Source organism: Urocampus carinirostris, chromosome 1, assembly GCF_059441175.1.
Source record: "Urocampus carinirostris isolate Australia breed hairy pipefish chromosome 1, RoL_Ucar_1.0, whole genome shotgun sequence".
NCBI classification, from domain to species: domain Eukaryota; kingdom Metazoa; phylum Chordata; class Actinopteri; order Syngnathiformes; family Syngnathidae; genus Urocampus; species Urocampus carinirostris.
This window is the reverse complement of record NC_142349.1, coordinates 12929747-12955177: the sequence shown is the minus strand read 5'-3', so window position 1 is coordinate 12955177 and position 25431 is coordinate 12929747. Positions and strand designations below refer to the sequence as shown.

The 25431-nt window shown below is 39.7% G+C and overlaps 1 protein-coding gene and 1 pseudogene across 11 annotated transcripts in view; one reads left to right on the top strand and one right to left on the bottom strand.

Moving 5' to 3' along the window:
* Nucleotides 1-25431, top strand: part of LOC148373607 (receptor-type tyrosine-protein phosphatase F-like) — a 317971-nt gene that overhangs the window by 195063 nt on the left and 97477 nt on the right. For 5 of the 11 annotated variants that reach the window (XM_088327232.1, XM_088327216.1, XM_088327280.1 and 2 more), the window contains 7 exons: nt 1290-1559; nt 4041-4622; nt 4694-4827; nt 6935-7079; nt 11951-12256; nt 14777-14970; nt 25208-25234. In XM_088327232.1, coding sequence (XP_088183358.1) covers nt 1290-1559; nt 4041-4622; nt 4694-4827; nt 6935-7079; nt 11951-12256; nt 14777-14970; nt 25208-25234 — 1658 coding nt within the window. The remainder of the gene's footprint in view (nt 1-1289; nt 1560-4040; nt 4623-4693; nt 4828-6934; nt 7080-11950; nt 12257-14776; nt 14971-25207; nt 25235-25431) is intronic. The other 6 variants (XM_088327256.1, XM_088327239.1, XM_088327289.1 and 3 more) reach the window with 3 other exon arrangements.
* Nucleotides 12799-12915, bottom strand: LOC148373610 (U2 spliceosomal RNA; annotated as a pseudogene).

Below are 25431 nucleotides of genomic sequence, written 5' to 3'. Positions count from 1 at the left end.
CGCTTCAAGCAAGTCAAATGTAAATGCTGCCTTTTTGTTCATACTCGGCCCAACTTCTCAGTATAGCTCACTGGAACCTCCGCATCAGTGTTTGTCTTGTCCCTCGGCGACGTCAGTGGGCCCTCTCGTCTCCATGGGAACGCCTTTTTAATGTCAGCCCATCTGCATTTCACCACTGCACAAAGGGCAAGCCAGCCAAAGAGAGCAAAAAGTCGAGAGGGAGGCCAGTGTCAACAATGCCCTCACTGCAGGGTTTCTCAGAGATGGACCTTTCGCCACAATTTCTTAGAGTCGCTTGTAAACTCCTTTTTTGATTTTATTCCTGGCCCCAGAACACAACCAAGTTTACTTGGAGCATCGCAGTGGGCTTGTCTTTTTTTGTTTTTTGTTTCTTCAAATCAGCCTTTGAAACCTGTTTGACTGAACAATGTAAACATTTAATAGACATGTGTTTTAGGAGGAGCTCCATGAAACGTAAAATCTAGAAAAGTCGAGCCTAAAAAATGAAAATGTGCCGTTTTGGTTGAAATAGTTGTATTATGGCCCTGATAAAATTAGAAAAGCACTTGACCAAGAAGCTGCTCCCAAATTTCAATCACATACACAAAATTGGAACATTTTATTTGTTGTCATGTGTGGGCAGGGCATTGCAGGAACGCTGCAATTCAGAGGGCCTATAATGGACTTTTGGTCGCAGTCTTAGCACTTTTTAGAAAAATATTTGAAAAGCAGCCAAATCTCCAGTTTATTTTCAAATTTAAACTGCCATAGGCATGGCCCCTAGAAGCCATGCTGGATTTTTCCACTTTTCAACAAGAATAGCTATTTTAGCCAGACAGGTAAATCTAATCGTAATTCTTGTAGCGAGTTCTGGCGAACTCCTCAAAACAGATCCAACCCCAAGTCATTTTTTTGCCAATCAAGCGTCCAAAGCCACCTAGACCAAGCAAAGACTGTTACGACGCCACCCTCAAATATCACCCAATGATCCCTCGTATATCCCAAAACAGTCATTTTATAGTCATTTATTTATGTAATGTTTTAAAACAATGTTCGGCTTTTTGTCAAAGATTAGTTTTCCTTCTCAGTTTTCCAAATCAATGTTGTAATATATTGACATTTTTGTTTCTTTATATATAATTAGTAGTTTTTCCCATTTTAATGCATGTTCAAAAGCTCAATTGATGTCCCCAATAAGTGTCTTGACAAATGACAGCAAACTCAAAGTCACATTTTCATTCTGCTCAGACAAATTTAACTCCTCCCTTTTTCTTGACCCTTCACTTTAGTGCGCAGAGTCCCGCCCAGGTTTTCCATCCCACCCACCAACCAGGAAGTGATGCCGGGCGGCAGCGTTAATTTGACGTGTGTGGCGGTGGGCTCACCCATGCCATATGTCAAGTGGATGATGGGCTTGAAGGAGCTGACCCGTGAGGAGGAGATGCCCATGGGACGCAACGTGCTGGAAGTTACCAACATCCGTGAGTCAGGCAACTACACTTGCGTAGCCATGTCCTCGCTGGGAATGATAGAAGCCACGGCCCAGGTCACCGTCAAAGGTGAGTTTGCCAAATCGCTTTTTACGTTTTTCTCATGGCAACCATGATGTATTGCGACTGGGCTTTACAGAGATCCTCAATACCTTCCATTCTTGCAGTTGCAAGGTAATAATTGAATAGTAATTAGAGTAAATAGTTAAAGGTATTCCCATTTTCTAAAACATGCAATGTGGAAAGATTACATAAAATCTATATACTGTATATTTTATCAATATAATCCAAGTTTTTTTCGAGATGATGCATTCTGTCTTTGTCATCCTGAGCTGTGGTGTCATTGACTGAAAGCCAGAGGTTACGAGTGTTTCAAGCAAAGTTTTGGTATCGTTTATGCGGAATGCATAGGCCTCGTGTTGCAGCTGGATCCATTAATAGTACAACAAAAGGCAAGCTAATTGGCAAAAAAACACCCAAAAAGCCACCGACGGGGCGTTAAGCAGGGACGATAAAAAAAGGTGGCCACAGCCTCAGCGGTAAAAAGGCCGAACGAAAAACACTGATACCAACAACGGAAAATGTCCGGGACGACGAAAGTTGAAGCCAGCTGTTAACAAACCAAGTCAGACAAAATGGGCGCTAATGCCAGGCTAGCCTGCCAAACAATACACAGTGGGCAGCCAACAAGCGCCAGCCTGCAGCAAACAAAACGGGAAAGCTTTCGACTGACAAAATTATACCAACTGCGACACATTTGGCAAAAAGCCCAAAAGAAAAGCAATTATTGCCTGTCATACAGGATGGAAGGAAAAGAAGGAACACACGTTGTAACTGCGGCAGCTAAACCTACGTCACGCAGCTTTTAGAGGTCAGAGCATACAACTTAGACAAAACAGTCCCAAGGCACAATCTTCGTCTGTTTCGAAGCTGACCTCACATGCTGTGCTAATGGGATTCATCATTTTTAAAGTGTTTTGTTCCATCAATGTTGTTTTACAAAGTGTTGCTCCATCATAACAGCTCTAGAGGAAACAAGACAGATTGTTAAATTTGAGATGAAATTCCTCAAGTACCCGGGCGCGTGGAATATTTTGCAATATATTTTCATAATTGGGGAAAAACAATGCATGTTTGCGTCTTATTGAAAAATATATATATTTTGGGGAATTTAGGCTTCTTGCACAAACTCTTTCTTTGCTGGCCCATGTGCTGGGCAGGATTGGGGAACCATTTTCATTTAGCCGAGGTCTTCTCCAGCATCTGTCCATGGTTGATAATCTAAATTTTTGCAAACTTAAAGGTATGCCCTTTTACGGTAGTTAAAGATGAAATGATCTGGATGAGCTAGAAACCGTCAAACAAAAACTGCATGCTAGCATTACATTACTGTTTTTTTTCTATGAAAATTACCCATTCTGCATTTAAAAGTTTGAGTAACACTTACTGGGGCGTCCAAACTGTGGACCCGGGACCATTTGCATATCTCACCAACCATTTTTCATCAGCCTGCTACTTTTTATTTTATTTGTTTATTTATTTATTCACAAAAATACAGTAAACAAACAAAAGCTGCATGAATACATACATTCTTAAATACGTAAACTGATGAATTTATAAATAAAAAGGGAAACGTAATCATTTTTAAAATTTGCCATTGAAAACAATCCTTGAATACAGTGTCTTATTGGTATTGAACAATATATATTTTTAAAACGGCTAAAAACATCTTATAAATTAACTACCTTAATTTTAAGGTATTCTTAAAAGAGTTTTATTGACTGTGGAACTAAGCTATCTCCTCTTTAAGCCAATCTCCTGGCTTAAAGTCATGGTCGCAACCTCAGTCAACTCATTCATCGTGTGCGGGCAAGTATGTGCATTTCTTAGAGGGGATTTCGGTTGGTGTTCGGATTTTATTATGAGGCAGGTTATTTTAATGCTAAACCAACAAGTATAAACCAAATAAAAATCTGCAGGGACAAAAATGATGTTACTCTTTAGCACACCCTTTAGTCCCCAATCCTCGAACCTAAGGTGTTCCACCTCGAACAGCTCTACTAAAAGTAAGGTAAGTAAAGATAGGCGAAGTAGAAATAGAGATAACTTCTAATTTTCAACTTTTACAACCTTTAAACAAAATTGATAATCTTTGTAAAGGTCTAAATCAAGGGTCACCAAACTTTTGCTAAAAGCTACTTTTTCTTTCTGATTGGCTCGTAAGGTTACCAGTTTGTTATGCATTTCTAAAAAGATCACTTATTATGTAAGTTACTATCATATTAACAGGTTGTAAATATTAAAAGTTGAATTAAAATAGGCTCAGTCAATGTCTGAGTCATCATACCAGTAGAAATCAAACACCTTGAAAATCAAAATTAACCATAACTGGCAAGCTATTTTCAGAACCTGTCCTCGGGCTACATTGGTGTTCTAAGGGGACTACCTGGAGCCCGCAGGCAGCACGTTGCAGACCCTTGCACTAATATACCTATCTTGTATACAAACATTCCCCCTCTTTTTAAAGCTGTAACTATGTGTTTCCTTCAGCCTTGCCGAAGCCGCCCGTATCTCTCACGGTGACCGAGAGAACAGCAACCAGCGTGACACTTACGTGGGACTCTGGCAACCCGGAACCCGTGTCTTACTACATGATCCAGTATCGGTCCAAAGCTTCGGACAACGGCTTTCAGGAGGTGGAGGGCGTAGCCACCACCCGCTACAGCATCGGCGGGCTCAGCCCCTACTCTGAATACGAGTTCCGCGTCATGGCGGTCAACAACATCGGCCGAGGCGCGCCCAGCGAGCCTGTGGCGACGCGCACGGGCGAACAGGCCCCGTCCTCGCCCCCTCTTCGTGTCCAGGCGCGCATGCTTAGCGCCACCACCATGCTGGTCCAATGGGACCCGCCCGAGGAACCCAACGGACACATCCGGGGCTTCCGCATCTACTACAGCTCGGACCACGCGGCACCACTCAGCGCCTGGCACAAGCACAACACGGATGACAGCAGCTTAACCACCATCTCAGGACTGACCCCTGATATCACCTACAGCCTGAGGGTGCTGGGCTTTACCTCCGTAGGGGACGGACCACCCTCAGAGGTCCTACAAGTGAAAACCCAGCAAGGAGGTGAGTGTCCAATCCCAAAAAACGTAACTTTTTGGCCACATTCGCTTTTTATGTCCGTTTTTTTCTGTCAGTCCCGTCCCAGCCGTCGGGCTTCACAGCCGAAACAGAATTGGACACACGTGTTTTGCTGTCGTGGCTATGGCCCCTCCAAGACCCAATCATCAAGTATGAGCTGCAGTATTGGGAGGCTGGCACGGACAACAAGGTTAGCACAAAAGATGACATACCTTGTTGGTGCGTTTGTTTGTTGCTTTCTATTTAGGCATAGCACAAAAAAAAACAATTATTTATTCATCAATGAAGGGTAACAATAAAATATTTGCACGAAAATAAACAGCTCTTCAATACAATAATACAATAATTAAACATGTGCCCAAAGAGAGAAGGCTGAGGCCAAAGCTTTTAAGTGCCTACCCCTATTCTCTTTTTTCCTTGAAATGAAGACATATTAAAAATAAAAACAATAAAACAGCACCATACCACACAAAGGAAAATAAGAAACCAAAGTAATGAAATGTCCAACTTATAAAAGTACAACTAGTGACTTGTAAAGCATATAACACCCAAAGAAAATTGATATATTAATCTTCTTTAGTATATTTGTCTTTTTAAATTAAAACTGGCCTCAATTTGATCTTGACCTGCCCATGCTAAGTTTGATTATTTACACTGAGAATTCACATTTTAGGGATTTTAATAGGCCTGGGTCAGGTTTGCGATCTTTGATCATTAAGTTAAAAAAGATGGTTACATAATCTTATAATCATGTCCAGAATCAAAATTTTGCTTTTTTCAGTCATTTTGGGCGATTACAATTAAATTGATTTTGAACAACCACAAAATTGTCCTGACCAACAAGTATTTAAAGAATGTTTGATTTCATAAAGCATCCGGTGCAAAAGGTTTAGAAAACTATACATTATTTCAAACCACTTTTAACATTATCTTAACATTCATATCTCTTCTGAAAATAAAACGTATTTTCATAGCTTGTTCCAAACTACAAGTATTTCATATATATTGTAAGTAAAAGGTTTAATAATCGGCAACAGCTTTAAATGTTTTAATCTAAACCTTTTAATTTCTTTTTTCAACTTCACTTTATAGATGATTTTCAAAGTGTCAAATTTTAAAACGTCTAATCAATTGAATTAGCTTAAAACCAAACCCAGACCTACTTCGTTTAGAGGACGTTGACTGAGCTAGAAATTGACCGCGAGAAGCCGAGCTAACGTTACTACTTGCGTGAGCTAAGCTAGCATTGCTACTCAAAGTAAGCTTAAAATGGTAAAACTAATTCTACGCACTTAAATGCAGACCACCGGAAACAGTTTTTCAGCAAATTGGTTGTCTCAAATGTGCTTTGGGGTTCTCACATCACTTTGTCTCACAGACATTGTGTTTTACTTTTTTAGGCTACTGCTAAGCACTAGTTACATTTTAAAACAAAAACGTTTTAAAATGATGAAAACTTGTTATTTAAGTACTGTATGTGCTTTTGATATTAACAATTGTTTTCATCCAAGCAAAACATATATCTATCTCATATTTTTTTCTTGAAAAAAAACAACTGAACTATATATATATATATATATATATATATATATATATATATATATTATGACATCAAGGTACAACATTTTTCGCTTTTGTATAAATGTTATATTTTTGCCATACTGCCCACACATAGTTCGTGGCTATTCATCAATAATTTTTCATATAAATTTTAATGTTTTTGCAAATTGAAATGTGAATTTCCCTTCGGGGATGAATAAAGTATCTATCTATCTCTCTATCTATCTATCTAAATTGTTTATTTAATGAAAAAAAGATAAAGGCTACCATTGGTTTAGAGTCACTAACACAGTCACAGACAATAACAGCTAGCATCACAGACACTGGCACTAGCGGGTACTGTTACGGCGACATGAGCTATTAGCATAAGTGCCACTCAGTTGGCGAACTGTTTCAGGAGCGTACAGTTGACAGATCCCTTGACCGTTAGGGTCTACAGGACAACACTTCCTCTAGTTTGTATTGGGCAAGTACAGCCTGGCTGCGCCCATCCCTGTTTTTGGGTAGGGATTTGCTCCCCACTATGGTGTACATGCATAAAAATTAGGCTTGTTTAACTTTGTGTGTATTTGGCCAATTTATTAATTAAAACTGAAACTGATTTTTAATGCATGTTATGGTCCACTGTCTTTTTTGTTTTATACAAAATAACACAGTTCCCAGATGCATTCACCAAATACTGCTTATGACTGTTGTCGGGAAAATGTATTCTATTGTTTGATTTCTGAACCCGGCAGATACACGTAACCTTCGATCCAGCTGGCTCTTATGCTGTGGACGGTCTCAAGCCCAACACGGTCTACCGGTTCTCCCTGGCAGCCCGCTCCGAAATGGGCTTAGGTGTCTACACCCAGGCTATTGAGGCTCGCACCGCCCAATCCAGTAAGTCGCTCATCTTGATTTTGTTTTTGATCTCCCGGCTACCGCCGCTAACCAAATAAAAGCCGCCCGCCAGCCGAGCTGAGGTCATCGCTTTAAACGCGCAGGCGAGTTCCAAAAGTGGCCGAGCGTGCGATTTACCCCATTGTCAAAGTCAATTTAAGCACAGCATCGAATGGTTTCTGTGCATTGGCCGTCCTTGTCACAAACGCACTAACGCTCATTGGAGGGCCGGGTTCTCTTGTTCAGCGTCAAAGGTAGGTTTTATGTGTCCCCACCACTTACCATCACATCCACTTAGTAAGAAAACCTCCATGCATGGACCGCATGATTGCCTTTTTCTATGCATTTGGCCGACTCGTCATCTATCCCTCAAAAAAGCCCTAATTTGTGCAAAAATGTTCAGGCTGGAGTACGTTATTTTTAATTTGATCTTAGTTTTATGTTTTGTGTTTTTGGCGCTCTCGCTTTCCTTTGCCCTCAAGGCACATGTCATTTTTTGTGTTTCCTCATTCGACTTTTTTCAAGAGGATAATATGTGAAGGATTTGAGGGCAGAAAATTTATACTGTTGTATTTTCTGACTTCAACCTTTTGGAGGTACTTTAACAAGGGGACGACTAATAAGTCAAATATTAACCTTAAATGGAGGTAAATACAGGACTGTCTCAGAAAATTAGAATATTGTGATAAAGTTCTTTATTTTCTGTAATGCAATTAAAAAAACAAAAATGTCATACATTCTGGATTAATTACACATCAACTGAACTATTTCAAGCCTTTTATTATTTGAATATTGCTGATTTTGGCTTACAGCTGAAAAAAAACTCAAAAATCCTATCTCAAAATATTAGAATACTTCCTCAGACCAAGTAAAAAAAAAAAATTATAACAGCAAAACTAAATCAAACATTTGAAAATGTCCATTGATGCACTCAGTACTTGGTTGAGAATCCTTTTGCACGGATTACTGCATCAATCCGGCGTGGCATGGAGGCAATCAGCCTGTGGCATTGCTGAGGTGTTATTGATGCCCAGGATGCTTCGATAGCGGCCTTCAGCTCATTTGCATTTGTAGGTCTGGTGTCTTTCATCTTCTTCTTAACTATAGCCCACAAATTCTCGATGGGGTTCAGGTCAGGGGAATTAGCAGGCCAATCAAGGACAGTGATGCCATGGTCAGTGCACCAGTTACTGGTGGTTTTGGCACTGTGGGCAGGTGCCAGATCATGCTGGAAAATGAAATCCTCATCTCCATAGAGCTTTTCAGCAGATGGAAGCATGTAGTGCTCTAAAATCTCTTGGTACACAGTTGCATTTACTCTGGACTTGATAAAACACAGTGGACCAACACCAGCAGCTGACATGGCTCCCCAAACCATTGCTGACTGTGGGAACTTCACACTGGATTTCAAGCAACTTGGATTTTGCTCCTCTCCAGCCTTTCTCCAGACTCTGGCGCCTTGACTTCCAAATGAAATGCAAAACTTGCTTTCGTCTGAAAAGAGGACTTTGGACCACTCTGCAACTGTCCAGTGCTTCTTCTCCATAGCCCAAGTCAGACGCTTCTTCCGTTGTCTTGAGTTCAGAAGCTGCTTGACCATGGGAATACGGCTATTGTAGCCCATTTCCCGGACACGTCTGTGAACTGTGGCTTTTGATACCTGGACTCCAGCTTCAGCCCATTGTCTTTGAAGCTCCCCAAATTCTGGAAGCGGCTCTTCTTCACAATTTTGTTAAGGCTGCGGTCATCTCTCTTGGTTGTGCAGCGTTTCCGGCCACATTTTTCCCTTCCGACAGACTTTTTGTGGATATGCTTTGAAACTGCACTCTGTGAACAGCCTGCTCTTTGAAAAATTTATTTTTGTGTCTTACCCTCCTGATGGAGGGTATCAATGATGGTCCTCTGGACAGCAGTCAGATCAGCAGTCTTCCCCATACTTGTGATTTAGTTTACTGAACCAAGCTGAGTGTTTTAAGGCTCAGGAAACCCTCGCAAGGTGTTTCGAGTTAATTAGATGATTCAGGTGATTAGTTGAATAGCCTACTTGTATACTTTTTCATCATATTCTAATATTTTGAGATAGGATTTTTGAGTTTTCTTAAGCTGTAAGCCAAATTCAGCAATATTAAAATAATAAAAGGCTTGAAATAGTTCAGTTGATGTGTAATGAATCCAGAATGTATGACATTTTTGTTTTTTTAATTGCATTACAGAAAATAAAGAACTTTATCACAATATTCTAATTTTCTGAGACAGTCCTGTATATGGGCTGTTGTTAGTTCCAGAAAATAATCTGCCAATGGATCAAGACAATTCAACCTAAATACAATTTTATTTTACACGTTAACTCATTCTATGCCATAAAGTATAAATACATTTTCAGAAGCATTGTCCCTGTGTGCCAAATCGTAAGAATAGTTTTTTCTTGTTTTATTTTAAAACACTATAATAAAGGGTTTAGCTGTGTTCATCGGTACGTACCAAGTATAAACAAATAGTAATAGGCAGTTCACGCTCCAACAGAGCTTATTCCTCTCATAAAAAGATGACAAAGTTCCATCATCATCGTCTGGTCGGAGCAGGATGACATTTCTTTGCACGATCGCGGTCGCCTGAGGGAACGCAAAAGTTGACCAAAAGTGAATGCATCATTCATGCATAGTTCATGCATTAGTCCAGTCTCCTAGCAATAAAATGTTATGTTACGGGAAAAGTGCCCTTGTGTTTGTGAAATGCATTGTTTAGATATTGGAGGTATCACGAATAAAAGAAAATTCTGTTTAAAATACGTCCTTTCACAAAAAGCTGTTTTTCTTGAAAGTTTGCAGTGTTCAACTGCAGTTTAGTAAACAATGGTAAAAGGTAGACACATAGTTTTTGTTCTAAAAGATGAGAGTTCAAGATTTCTTGACCTATGCCTTTATAGCCAGAGAACTGAATGTTCTTTAGGTCATCCAAAATCAGTCAAAATGGCAAAAAATTGCCTGGATTCGAGAAAAAAACGCCTGGCATTGAGTGAATAAACCTTCTTCTTCCATTTTGTAATTTTGTGTAAATTATTGCTGAATACTTCAAAAACAGTAAACTAATGTGTATATATATATATATATATATATATATATATATATATATATATATATATATATATATATATATATATATATATATATATATATATATACATAATTTATTCTTAGCACCAATTTTTTATGACCAGGACCAAATGTTCTTTTTGCGTCACATGACTCGCGCTGCCAATTTAGGCTGAATTTTGAAAGAAAAAGTGGTTCCAGGAAGAATTTTCTCGGCCCTATCAAGCCACATTTCATTCAAAAGAACTTGCAAAGAGCGGGAACAGCACAACATGTCCTTTGGGGTTAATTAACTCATCAGGTTCCCATTTGGAGCTCAGTGTTCATCACACCGCATCTTAAGAAGGGCACTTCATACGCATCCTGGCTTTATATCTGGTCTTATTTCCCCTTTGTGGTGCTAAATAGGTGTTGTGAGAAAAATAGCTGCATGCCGTTATGTTCCGATGCCTACCTCTGGACTCGTGAGCGTTCTCGCCTTGGCTGTTAATCAGCCTTAACGAAGGATGAGCAGCGTCTTTGTCCGAGCACGTCTCGGCGTAGAATGGTAAAACCGGCACAGCCGCTGCGCTGCTTCTCGGGCAACGACGTGCAAACATCGCTTGACACTTGTTCGCAGTTGTTTGCTCGCTCGTCGAGGGAGCAGCGGGAGCAGTTCAGGGTAAATTACATCTATATGAAAACACTGACCTGTAAAATTCTCCGGGACATTTTATATTCTGCCCCCGCTGTTGTCATTGTTTCACGGTCCCATGCGTAATGTGAAGTGCTACAATACGCACACAAGGACGTCCGTGTAATCGAGCACAACTCCAAATCCAGAGGAAGCATCTTAGTGTCTCAGGAAGCTTTTTGTGTCCATATTGCTCAATTTGCTTAATGAACAAAAGTATTGGTACACACACCGTTAACCGTTTGAGAGACCTTGTTCTTTTCAACATTTTCACAACATCAAACTGTCTTAATTCTACAGCTAATACTGGGCTTAAAAATAAGGACCAGTTTTTACATTAGCTTTGAGCATCTCTGTATAGACCAGTGAAGTGCTATGAGATGTGTGTCTGATGAAGCACAGTCAGATTATAGAATTTATGTACCTTAACCTTATCCTTCATTTGATTGGCACAGTAAGAAAGCAATATATAAACTGGAGCGTAGAAAAAAATGTTATGGTCCTACCTTTACTTAGAGATTAAGTCTGCGACTGGCTCCTTTTGAATAGAAGTATCAATACCTAGGTAATGCTCCATTATAAAATTCCATGCAACGAGAAAAAAATAATGCATTACTTGACTTGTTGATAGCATGTTAATATTATGATGAATTCTAGCAAGTGCAAAAGTTCCACATTCAGTACAGCACCTTTTAGTAAAATGTTCTAATATGGCAGAGAGATAAGCTTATTTTATTTTATATTTAATCTTGGAAAATAGTTCCTAAACTGTAAAAACATATCCACTATATTCTACATGAGAACATGTTGTTGATTTCAGGGATTACTTGTATTATTTACAAAGGAAAGTTGAGAAAGTAAAATGATGCTTGAAATAAGCTATGTTTCCTGCTAATAGGATAAGAATGTAATATTTGAGCTGCAGAACACTGTACGCCCCTGCTACATGCCCCAATACTTTTGATCTCCTATTCAAAAGACAACAAAAAGCTTCCTGATTTTTTTGCCTTCAGTTTGCTCGTTTTAGTTTTATTTCATGTTTGCTTGATCCACTTCCCACCCCCCATCCCTTCCCTTGTGATTGTGCTCCCATCCTCCTTTTCCAGCCCCCTCAGCTCCGCCCCAGGACGTGCACCTGTTCAGCCTCAGCTCCACCAGCTTAAAGGTTAGTTGGGCGGCGCCGCCGGCCGGCCGCCGCCATGGCATCATCGTCAGCTACACAATTAGCTACCAAGCGCTGAGCGGCGAAGATACGGATCGCCAAGAGGTGAGCGGCATCGGCGCCGCCGCCTCGGTCTACGTCATCCAGGACCTAGAGCGCTGGACCGAGTATCAGGTCTGGGTGCGTGCCCACACCGAGGCGGGGCCAGGCCCCGAGAGTGCCCCGGTCAAGATGAAAACGCAGCCGGATGGTAGGTGCAGTCGCATAAGCAGACATACTCACAATCTTTTTACCAATTCAATATTGTTTTATCCACACAATAAATTACACTTTTTTTCCTTGGCCTGGCACTTAGAACTTGAAAAACTGCTACATGAAATGATATAAATACCGTAATTTACGCATATGAGCCGCACCTGATTATAAAGCGCATCCTACCACAAAATTGTCATATTCATACATAAAGCTCACCCGACTATAAGGCACATACAATTGAAAGTTTAACGATCCGCGCGATTTTAAGTATGAATGTTGAGCTCTTTATAAACTTATAATATATGCAAAGGTTGTTCATTCGATGAGGCTTGCAAAACATTGTTTCCAATGGAAACCAAACAAAAGTAGTGGCAGTGAGGGGGGTTTTTAAGGGTTATTGATCTATCTTCGTTATTCATTATCCATTATCCGTTATCGGTCAGTTCATAATACGCTACAAAGCCTAGGAGCCGGGACACTTACTCTCAGCCAAAAGGCCAAGCTAAGGTCCTAGCCCTAAAGCCTTGCTGCGATCATTGCGAATGCACCGTTCCCGGAGGTACTGCAATACCGGGCCGATGCGTGGAGTGGACAGAGCAAGCTCTTATTCCATCTCCGAAATGCAAAAATCAAAGATAGTAACTTCATAGAAAGTACACAAAAGGCCAAACTAAGGACAGTGCCAGATCATATGCACTAAAGCTTTCATAATTGCGGCACAGCAATTTTATAACTGCACACTGGTATGTTTTATTAATCTTAGAACCATAATCCCCGACACTTGACCCACTAGACCACCAGTGATACAAATAACATATGAGCAGGCATGAGATCTTATCTCATTATTACACTATTTTTACTCATAGTGCCAGAAACACTGATTTACATAGTACATCTGGAAAGGTTGAACAGAACACCTCTTCACCTGTATGTTAATAGTTTTGCGGTTCAAAAGGTAAACGTAAGTGAAAGAGCTTGTATAGTTGTTTTTTGAAAGAATTTCTGTTTTTCACTTTCTCTAACACTCCTTCAAAATCAATGTTTCTGGCATCGTGTAAAATTGCCTTATACTTTATATGTCACCCATCCCACTGGTGATCTATTGTTAAATTGCTGCGACTCGGGTTCAATTCCCATAGCGAACAATGTTTTTCAATTTGCACTATCATCACATAGGTGTGGTTCTATACTGTAACACAGGGGTGTCAAACACATTTTTACTCGGGGGGCCACACGAAAGAACAAACATTCTGTCGGGGGCCGGACTAGTAGATTAAAGAAAAAGAGAGATAAAGAAATAAGAGAAAGAGGGAGGGAAAAGAAGAGAGAGAGTGGGACAAAGAAAGAGAGAGAGGGAGAGAGCGTGAGAAACAAAATAGATAAAAAGAGTAGTCGTTAGAGAGGGGGGAAGAAAGGGAGAGGAAGAAAGAAATCCAAAGAGAAATAGAAAGACAGAAGGAGAGAAAAGAAAGCGCGAAGGGCAGGGTAGGTAACCCTAACCCTTAAAAAAACACAGGGAGAGAAAGAGACAAAGAGCAACAAAGGAAGAGAAAAAGAGAGGCACAGAGAGTGAAAGAGACAGAGTGGGAGAAAAGCTGTGGAAGAGACAGAAAGAGAGAAATAAATACAAGTACAGTGTCTTTGTGAGAGGCACCTGGCTTTGGCAACATCAAGTTGACATATTTTACCCTGCAGCTTGTTTTTCTCTTGTGCTTCCCTGAGTGTTGTCTCGCAGGCCGGATTCAATCCCTTAGCGGGCCTGATATGGCCCGCGGGCCTACTGTTTGACACCTGTGCCGTAACACATACCTATAGAGTACTGGACATTACTAATCTTATGTACTGTGTTCAACGGTTTACAAGGTGCACCTGGTTATAAGATGCACTCTCAAATTTTCAACCAAATTCGGGATTTTAGCTGCACTTCATTGTCCGGAAAATACAATAATTTGCCAGAACAGTACCGCTATTTATTTACAGATCCAAAATTGTATTCCTGAATTTATGCAAATTAGATGCAAGACATGTCTTCCTTTTCCTCCCAAACTCCCTTCTTTATGTGTCGTTTGCTGATCAATAACAAGCTGCTACAAAGGGGCTCCATGTTTTTCGACGATGCTTTCCCTTTTCTCCTGTTTTCAACTTATGCAAATGTATTTCAGGTTATGTCTCCTCACCTTGGGGCTTGCCTCTGTGTCACTGTCTTTTCTGAGTGTTTACGCACTATCCAGGTTTTAAAGTGGAGCAGCGCACCCTGTGCTCCCTCTTCCTTTTTTTCGTTTGTTTGCTACTCCTCAGAGAAATCAGCCTGTAATGAATCTTTTTTGAAGTTCAGCTCATTTCCACGCCGTCACCCCGCCCACACTCTGGCCCACATTCTCTCTGGTCCAAAGTCGCTGCTGATCCGCCGCCAACGCTGCTTTTTTAATCCTTTTCGCCCAGTCCTAGCTCTCATCAAAGCAGAGCGAAGATGGCAAACTCATCATTTTCGACACTTTCTGTTTTCTCTCCCCAGTGCCGGGAGCACCGCCCCGCAAGCTGGAGGCCGAGGCAGTCAACTCCACGGCCATCCGCGTGACCTGGAAGCCCCCGCTGCAGAGCAAACAGCACGGCCAGATCCGAGGTTACCAGGTGGCCTACACGCTGGTTGAGAACGGCGAACCGCGTGGGCAGCCCAACATCCTCGACGTGGTCTTGGCCGAGGAGCAGGTACTTTGTCCCCGGCTGTGCCACCTCCACCCCCCCTTTTTTTTTGCAATCATCAATTTTCTTTTGCGTCCATTGTAGAGTAGTTTCCGCTTCATTTCCCCCCTCACATTTACGCACACAATTGTCTCTCTGTCGACTTCCCTCTTCATTTTCTCTCCTCATGTGACATTTGCTTTGAAATTGCCTCCAACATCATGATAATGTTAAAAAAAGGGGAAAGTATCTACCTACAATTCGTTTTGGCACCTTTTCTATGTGAGGTTTTTTGGTGTACTGCCTTGAGTTGTCACATTCTTAAATTAGCAAATATATGTACATTAGTGAACCCATAATATGAGTTTTGTGTTGTGAGATTATTTGCATTTATTTTTTGAAGGGGGATTTTTAAACTATGGCACAAACAGTGTTCGTATGGGTGCTTGAATTATCTTAACTAGTTTAATTCCCGGCTCCTCCGAATCCTTAATACCCCCGATAGCAGGTAGTTGCCTTGCATGGCTGACGCTGCTATCGGTTAGTGTGTAAAAGGGAAAAGTGTCAAACACATTGTAAAGTGCTTTTGGAGGTCTTTATTGACTTGAAAAGCGCTATATAAATGCATTTACATTTACAAGAATTGAAATCTGCTTGAATTTTGGTTGAAGTACTTGTTTAGGCTTTTCCCAACAAGTCTGCTTAAAAGTGACTCAGACATTGGTCTCTGGTAGCTTCACTTTGCCGTTGCATTTGTTTCCCTTATGATGGTATTCTTTTTTATGCCATTGTCCTATGAAGCATCATCTACAGGTCTCCCACAAGAGGTTTAAGTGCATGTTTCACCTAAACAGGGAGATCTAAAATGTGTATTAGTGCAAGGATTACATATCAATTATAGACATTTATTAAGAGCCATGCAAAAAATTAAGGTAGCGTTTTCAAATGGTAAATTGTAGTCAGAAGAACTTCATCTAACCAATTTACTCAACATCTAAAGACGATATGTCTTGATAAATGCACACGCAAATCACAAATGTTTTGTTGATCTGAAACACACCAGATTTGTACTGGATTTCTTCTTTTAAAAATGCTGGAGACATTTTTACATTTGTTAAGTCCTTCATAAGTGCAAAAATCTGTCCGTGAAAAATAAGCACCAACCCTGCTAAAAGTTAACAAATTATTCTAGCTCAGCTAGAACGAGAAAAACAACATTGATTGTTATAATAACAATAATTCATAATTTACAATCCATGATGATTCGAATGACATTTTATTTTATCGTATAGTTCCTTTTAAGAAGTATTTGAGTAAAATAAGATAAAAAAAATATGTGAAGATGAACAAAATAACATGTCATTACGTGTTCAATTTAAATGTTGTTTGTCTTATTCTACTTGAAAAATAGTTTTAGAATTAAGAAAAAATATATTTTTTAAGCATTTTCATCGTGATGATGCTTATTGTAATTAATTCAAGTAAAATAAAAAAATATATTTTCGTATTAGCCTTCTTCCATGCTCATTTAAAAAAATCTCATCTTTTGAACAAATATATATATATATTTTTTAAATTGAGTGACAAAAATAGTAAAATAAGAAAACAATCCTATTTAAAATGCCTTTTGTTTTCAATTCTAGCATTTTTTTTTTAAGTTGGCACGCTTGTAAGTCCAACTGCCACTGTACACTGAAAAGTGCCCCTTTTTAATAAAGTCAGTTGTTAGTCAGTTGAATATCGCTCGGAATACAAATGATGCCTACACCTAAGCAGAAGATAAACACTTGTTTTTACATTTGTCCTCCAATCCTACACCATGTTTTGTATTTGTTGTGCGATGACTGTCTTACAAAGCCAAATAAACTAACAACTCTGCTGGCTGCAAACATAAATGGAACACGCATTGGCGTATCGCCCTCCGCCGCCTGGGAAAAAACATCCCATTTTTCATCCACTCTCATGCCGGTCCACGCTTCAGGACAGCAGCAGGGGTAGAGCTCCGCTTCTTCAGCAAATAACACAACGCACGCCCTTGAGCGAAGGGGGGCCATTAACCCTCATTAACAGTCGTAAATATCCCGTCGTCTTCACCCCGTTGCACACTGGCAAGGTCAGCCGACTAAGTAGGATTTTTTTGGGCAATGGGACAATCTTTTGTAATGAAAATTGTGGGTGTGGTGAGAAGAAGACATCAAATGATTATCATTAGTTGTTTGAGGTTAAATGTCAAGCCTCTGGTTGGATAAACAGCAGGATTAGGAAATCATACAGGGAGTGGGTGGGTGCGTCTACTTGAAATGAAATTATAAATCCTTAATGTTTTAAATGGTGGCCTCCCTTAACACTTAATAATCCCAAAAGGATAAAAACACTCATAAGTATGTTCTGTGGGACCCTTAAAATGATCAGAGCACTCAATATCATGACTTTTATTGTAATGCTGCATAACCAGCTCAGTAGCCTAGATGGTAAGGCGCCCGCTTTGAGACTGGGAGGTCGGTGGTTCGCGCCCCGGCCGAGTCATTCCTAAGACTTAAAAAGTGGTCGGCGGCGCCCTCTGTTGGCTGCGGCTGCATCGGCTCGCTACAACGGGTCAGGTGCAATCGACATTTCGTTCTGTGTACATTGTTACACAGAATGACAATACAAGGAAATTATTATTATTATTATTATTATTATTACACACTAAAAAAGTCATCCTTTTAGCGTAAAAGTTTGCTTAGTTGCCTTGTTTATGCAGTGGCGTGCATTGAGAGGAGGCACAGCCTCACCTGCCATCATGTTAATGTAAAATAAAAAATCTACTCAATCATTATATTTATTCAGTGTTAAAGTTCTTTCTCATTTTAATTCAGTATTTGGATGTTCTTTTTTAAAATTGCAGATTTTTAAAGAATGTAGTTGATAAAGATCATATGCAACAAACAGTATTACTGTGCTAAGCATATGCAGATGAAGTGTGAGGCATGCAATTCTCTTGTCTCTTGCCTTTTGGCAGAGGCTGATAGTGAGACCAAGGATCCAGATGTGGCACACACCTCAGCCCCAAACAATAATAGTGATAGTATTAGCAAACTAACAGCTAGTGAACCCATTCAGTATTTATTTTTTACCCTTGCATTAGCTTTCCTCATAATGTAGGATTACTTTTTTATTGATGCTTGTATTAAAAAGAAGCACAGCATAGACTGCTTTTGCAAGCTAAAGTAAGACAAGTAAACGTTTATTTCTTTGTAAATCTGACTCTGCCTCACCGGACACAAACCGCTTAATAATGCTTCTATATTACTATGTTTCAAACTTTTCTTTTCCATTACAAAAATAGTGTAATATTTGTCCAATTTAGGATATAATAATTCTTCCCATTGTATTTATTTGTTTATATATCTTATGAAAAACCAAATTTGTATCAATCCGTCCATTATCTAAACCGCTTATTCTCAGGAGGGTCGATAATAAATTATTTAAGGAGTCTGCCGCCATATCGATTTAAGGATTTTTTTTTTTCATTTAAAGGAAAAAAAAGTGAAACATATAGTCAAGTCATCGTTATTTGTATAGCCCTTTATCACAAGGAGTCTCAATATATAGTAAAATCAGATAACTTATACTTCAAATTTGAAAACTGTCAAGGTCGTAAGATCTCATTTTTAAGGGTTTTTGAAAAAAACACACAAATACAGTAATACTACTAGTATAATTAGAAAGAATAATATATATTATGATTATATTATTGCAAATACCAAGAAGAAAAGACAAACTTGAAATGGCATTACTGACAATAATTGCTTTTTTAGAAAAAGGTTAAAAACTGTTACATTCTGAGAACAGTAGTTACACTTTATTAGTCATTTTTTAAAATCATGATTTAATTAGTATCGATGCCACATAATGAGTTTGCTGAAATGGTTAATTAGCAAAAAATCGATAACAATTTTGTTACAGATTTTACAGATTTCTTATGTGATAATGGCCTAACCTTCAATGGAAAATTAACGAAAATATACTGGATTTCAAAATAATACCTTATGTGATAATGGCCTTAGAGTAAGTCAGTACATAGTTTATTGCATTCTAGGTATGTAATTAGTTAAGGCCAACATTTCATGGCAACAGTACAATTGTTTAAATTACATTAACAATTCTAATATTGAAATGTGAATTAAAAAGGAATAACTGAGACCGTCTTCCTAGCTCTCATGCATACAATAAAAAATTGGGGTGGGGGGAATTCAGTAGTGCCATTTTCACACGAGGTTAACAAAAAACAAAGAGTACAATTTAAGCATCCCTATTCACCATTATGTACCTAATTTCCTGATGCCACTTTGGCATTCAAATCTCGACACTAAATGCCTGTTTTGAGCCACTCTCTTCCGGTACGTTCACCACTCACACAACTCTTTCTTTTCCCCTAGCGGGAAGCTGCCATGTTGAACTTGAGGCGACCCCGACATGTCGTGCATAGCAGCTACGGTCTGCGCCAACCGTACACAATTAACACATCTCACAAATTGCCACTCCACGATTACCTCGCCCTTTCTCTCACTAGCTCTCTAAAATCTGTTGTTCTGGCCTTTAGCTTTCTGGCCTTCTGTTTCCTTTTTTTCAGTTGCACTCCATGAAAGTTTTGCCCATTCCAAACGAGTTTTGACGTGCCAGTCAGTTCCCCTCCATTAAGTCAGCGGGCAACCTGCACGGGCCTGCCAGGACGTCGCCAAATGGGAAAGGCCAGACACCCAGAAAAAAAAGCGAAAAAAAATAGACTAAAGCTCCAACAGCGTTTTCTCACCCTATCCTCTCCTCCCAACCTGTCTTTCCCCCACACCACGATTCTGTTGACACACAACAAACGCTACAACCTGCACACTGATTTGCACACTGAAGTGTCACATTTCGAAATCGTATTTGTTTATCTTATTTGTCAAACTTAAGCGATGCTTGTGAAGTTCAAGATTTAAGTGGAAAAATAAAAACAAACTCATGCGCTGACACACCCTTCCTGTTTATAATCTTCTTTTACATTAAAAAAAACTGAAATTATTTCTGAATTCAGACAGGTAGACAGACCCCAAACCAAAAAATGGGCCTGGAAAGGGATGGGCTCTACCAGGCTGTTCTTGCTTCAGTACTACATTTTGTATGTTTAAGGCTTGTATAAGTAATCTGTACTGTTTTTTTCTAAAAAAATAAACATTTAATAATATAATATGGGACTTGCGCTTCCAGAGGTCCTACTCCGCGGTAAATAGTGGCCAAAAAAAAGCGTTCCGACCATTTTCTCAAACGCATCAAGCTTTTTTATTCCAACTTTGTTTTAAAATAAACGGCTAACCTCTTCCTTACACTTTACACCAACCATTTTAAATTAATGCACGAGATATTAAACAATGAAATGGGTTCTTAGTGCGCTTACTGGATTGGCCTCGGACAAGCATACCTAACTGCCATTACACACATGATTGACAGCAGGGCATATTCACTCCTGAGCATTTTTTTGGTCTTAGCGAAAAGCCAATGTCATGTGCAAATTAAAAACATTCTTTGACTTTTTACTGTATCACTCAAACCTGTATACATACATTTTATTTTTAATTTTTTTCAGTTTTTTTACGGGTTTACATGTGCCAGATGGGGTGAAGTGAATCAAAGATATAACATTACACACATGATTGACAGCAGGCCATGTTCACTCCTGAGCATTTTTTTTGGTCTTAGCGAAAAGCCAATGTCATGTGCAAATTAAAAACGTTCTTTGACTTTTTATTGTATCACTCAAACCTGAGCGGGACTGGATGTGGAATTCTGTCTGCATCGCTATCCTTTCTCCCTGGCCTCTTATCTGTGGCTGCCGCTCGCCTCCAACGCTACGCCGCAATGCTACAAGAGCAGCTCTGTGCATGTGCGCGTGCATGGGAGTGGGCGCAACAAGCACCTCTTTTTAAGCCGCAGCCCACACATCGCCCGCCTCACCAGTGCTAATTTTAAACCGAGAGGCAGCTAACAACGGCGCGCTGTCGACCTCTTTTCTGCGTCTGTGACGGACAGCGACGGCTTCCGCTGATTCCTGCCCTGTGTAACCTTTAGGCAGTTATTACCTGAGATAAAAGCCCTTTTTCTACGTGCAGCACCTACTCGTCTGTTTTTTTTTTTTTTTTAATGATTAAAAAGGTTAGCTGTGATGCCAAATGCATTGACGGTGACACACAGGTAGAAAGGAGCACACATGCTAACATACGCATACCTTAGGACAGTGTGTGTTCCTACAATTAATTCTATTTTCACGCTAACCACTGCAATTAATATTTTCAATTGCACATACCAACAACTAAACTTTGACACTCAGGGGTGTCTCTAACAAATAAAATAGGGAGGGAGGGAGGGAGAGAGGGAGTGATGGAGTGAGGGAGGGAGGGACAGAGGGAGGGAGGGAGGGAGGGTGGGAGGTAGGCTGTGAGTGAGTGAGTGAGTGAGTGAGTGAGTGAGTGAGTGAGTGAGTGAGTGAGTGAGTGAGACCTTATTCGTAAAAGTCTCATTGTTCTCTGGTGGCTTTGCTTTGCCATCGAATTTTCCCTCGTGATTAACAGCAAATTATTTCATTTTTAAACATTGTCCTCTGAAGCGTCATCACCGCCTATAGGTCACACCCAAAAGGACAGGTGCATGTTAAACATGTTACTATGAAATGTGTATTAGTACAAGGATTAAATTTATTAGGATTAGAAAATTAAGGTAGCGTTTTCCAGTGGTAATTTGTATCGGGAAGACCTTCCTGCAACTGAAAATGTTAGCTACATATTACCGTCATTTTACCCAACACTTATATGGGTAGAGTTGTCTCAAAAATATTTAAACACCTATTTTTCGGATGTACAAATATTTTTGCGATTTACTCAAGATCTAAAAATCACATGTCTTGATAAATGCACAAGAAATACTAAAAAAATGATTCACACAGGGTTTATTATTTTAATGACAATGAAGAAATAAAAAAATCAGCTTTGAAAGTTCTTAAGAAGTTCTTGGATTCATGAAATAATGTACGAACCCTGTTATCAGAATGACTTCTCGTACCTCAAAAGTCCCAAGTCACGTCACTCACGGCTTCACTGTCGAGCAAGGACAAACACAATGTTGGCGGGAGAGCTTGTGAAGGTGCTCAAGCCAGCCGCAAAACAAAATTAGAATTGGCAGGCGCACCATTGCACTTTATCATACGTTTATCTTCGCCAGCCATCACAAAACGGTACGCTTTGTGGTCGACTGCGTCAGGCCGTCTGTTTCCCTATACTTACCGCCCGTGTTTGCCCACATTCGGCGCCCGCTTTCTCGGCTCCATTTTGCTTGACCGTTCATGCGTATGCGCGCTTCACACGTTTCTGCCGCTCCTTGCGTGTGTATGTGTTTCGCTTCACTTCCTCGGATAGGAGTTGAATAGAAATAGAAAAAAAGCTCCTCAGCCCGTTTCACTCCATCAATCGTGACAGCTCCTTCTCTTCCACATCGCTCGTCACCCTGCCGTCACCCTGTTCTCATTTTGATAGTCGCAAATCTCAGCCGGTGTCATCACATTTGCATCCGTCGTCGACGTTGACGCTTATCAGCTTGCAGTAACGTCGAAAATATAAATATGCCCCTGGGTAATTTATAAGCCTCGACTAGAATTCTGGCAAGATGGGGTTGAAAAGCAGACAAGAGGCAATAAGGAAACAAAAGTGGCAGTTAGGTATGCTTGTCCGAAGCCAATCCAGTAAACCGACTTTAGCAAAAACTGCAAGAAAAACGGCATTATCTAAGCCCATTTTCAAGGAAGAAAATTGCACTTACAACTTAAGCCAGTCACCATGCACTACCTTTTAATTAGTTTTACCTGCTTATCCCGACATCATTATATGTATTTTTTTCTCTTTTCAGTCGTATGTTATGTGTTTATCTTGTTTATCCCGTGGGGTCGCGTCTAATCTCATTGCAAAAGATTCTCACTGCATCAATGGCAATAAAGACTACTCTATTCTATTATAGGAATGTTCAGAATTAGGCCACCAATCTCCAAGATTTTATGTGTCATCGTCATTAAACTTGACCATATGGTATGGTCTGACCCATAAAACGTTTACAAACATGCCATGTGCAAATTGTTATAGGCCGGAGAAAGGCTGCGTACCACCATGTTGACCGTTATCATTTTTGATGGTTTTCCAGAAATACACAAAGAATAAGCAACAGCTCTGACTCACATAACTGTAATTATTTTTTCTCAGTTTCACTAAAAATGCCATTACTTGGCTAACTAAAATGCAAACAGTCCAGTTGTATGATTATAGCAAAATAGGTCACATAAACGATCAGCTTCTCAACTGTAATATTCTTTGTTCTAAAAATTAAAAATAATAAATCAATGAACAAATAAATGAACAACCATCAATAAAATCAATACATAACACATGTTTTCATTATTTTGCCATTTGTTTTTAAAAATGTTGTACAAACATGTATTTTACAACATTTTTGAGATAAGGAAATCATGTTTGAAATCAGCAGTTTGTCGTTAAATAACAGTGTTACTGTTATTTTTATTTTACTAGAAAATATATATAGCAAAATAAACTATTTTTTTAAACAATTATTTTCAATGAAAAACTCTCTAAAATCAAAGAACAACCCCTTTTTAAATGCTCCAGCATTTGTTTGACAACTAAAGATAGTGAATTCATTTTTTGTCACAAATAACTACTTTACTGTCAAATACTAATAATCATTAGCCTATCAGAATGCAAAATACATCGCACGGTGCAAATCCTTGAAGTAGTGAAACGTGGAAAAGTAAACTGTTAATAAAGGATTTGTCTTTTTCCCTGAACCGCCAGGGTTGTCGGGGCACCACTTCCTCTGGTGTTTCTTGGGCAAACACAACATGGCAGCATTTTCCAGGCCGTTCTTTTCCCCCTACATGAAACAGCACTGGTTTCCATTGTTAACAGTAGCAGGAGAAGCCTGATCTGACTCAGAATTCCTCCCCCACCAGATGCTAAATCACTGGGAAAAATTACAGTATGCATTGCATCACTTGTGACTTTCATACTGTTGTTGAAAAGCAAACCTTGTGGCAATATCTGTACATCCTTTGCTTTGGTGACATATGTAAAGGACTTTGCGTTTTGTATATTTTCGTATCTATATTCAAATTATTTAAAAAATGAAATGATTCTCTCAATGATAAAAATACACAATTTAAAATAACTTACATTAAATAATAAATGAATAATTCAGTATAATGGTTCCCTTGAAATACATGAAGGAATCGTTTTTAAAAAGTGTTGCTTTAAAAATGCAGAATATGAACAAATAAATACGTACATATCAAAATAAAGTGATGTGAAATAAAGATTTACTCACTTGGCTACTATCCACAACTGCGCTACTAGTAACTAAGCTTTATTTGATTATATTTACTATTTAGATTTTTTTTTTCTCCGTCATTTTTTCATGTAAGTTTTGTATTTGCTCTCACTGTATACCAATTGTTTATTTGTTTCCTACGCTTTGAATACAATTGCACATTCCCACTGTCATAGCATTTTTGCTCCCATTAATGCACCCCAACCAGCCCCTTGAAATTCAAAACCCTGCCCCCAGTCCTCTCTGCGACCTTCCTACACTGCCCATCGGTGAACTCTGCCCAGGCGTGGTTGAACCGCGTAAATGGAAACCGTCGTCATTCCGCACGAGAGCGTTTTGATGTCGGGGCAAGGGTACAGTGGCGGTGGTAATAAGATTTCACGCTCGGCGCTGGAGCCAGCAGCAGGAAATGGGCTTTCTCGCCCCCAGAGAATTTCCCGGGGCGAGCAAAGTAGGAACATTTTCAAAACATATTCAAATGTGATGAACAAAAAAAGGGTGCTCCACCTGAAACGTCCAAAGCAGTTATGGCTTATGGAGATTTGTGTCAACGTCTTTTCTTCAGATTGATAGTCAGATGGGGAAACAAGGCAGTGCATCATAACAAAAAAAGTTTAACATTCATTTCCGACCTTGACGACACGCATTCAACTTTTATTACTGCCTCTCCTTCATCACGTTCTCTCTATCTCTCTCTCTTCCTGCCGCTTTCTCTGCACGACACCCACAGTCATCTATTTCACGGCAGAAAAAAAAGCCCCGGTGCTTTTTTTTTTCTCTGTTATGTTGCCTCTTGACTCATTCTCCTCCCCCGTGCACCCCACCCTGTGTCCTGTGTGTGTCTTGTCCTCTCTCCCATCAGTTCAATGTTACGGAGTTCACCGAGCATGTGAGTAAGCCTCGTGTGTGCTACTGGGTTTGCCGTGTGTTTTTTGACAGGGGCCCAATCCACTATTTGGGGGTATCTTTTATGTATTTTTGTTTGTTATATTGTGTGATGTAAAGATGTCATTGTGTGCTGATGAGATGGCATAACTGCATTGCACTGCAAATCAAATCTTACCCAACTGGCAAAACATTTTGATC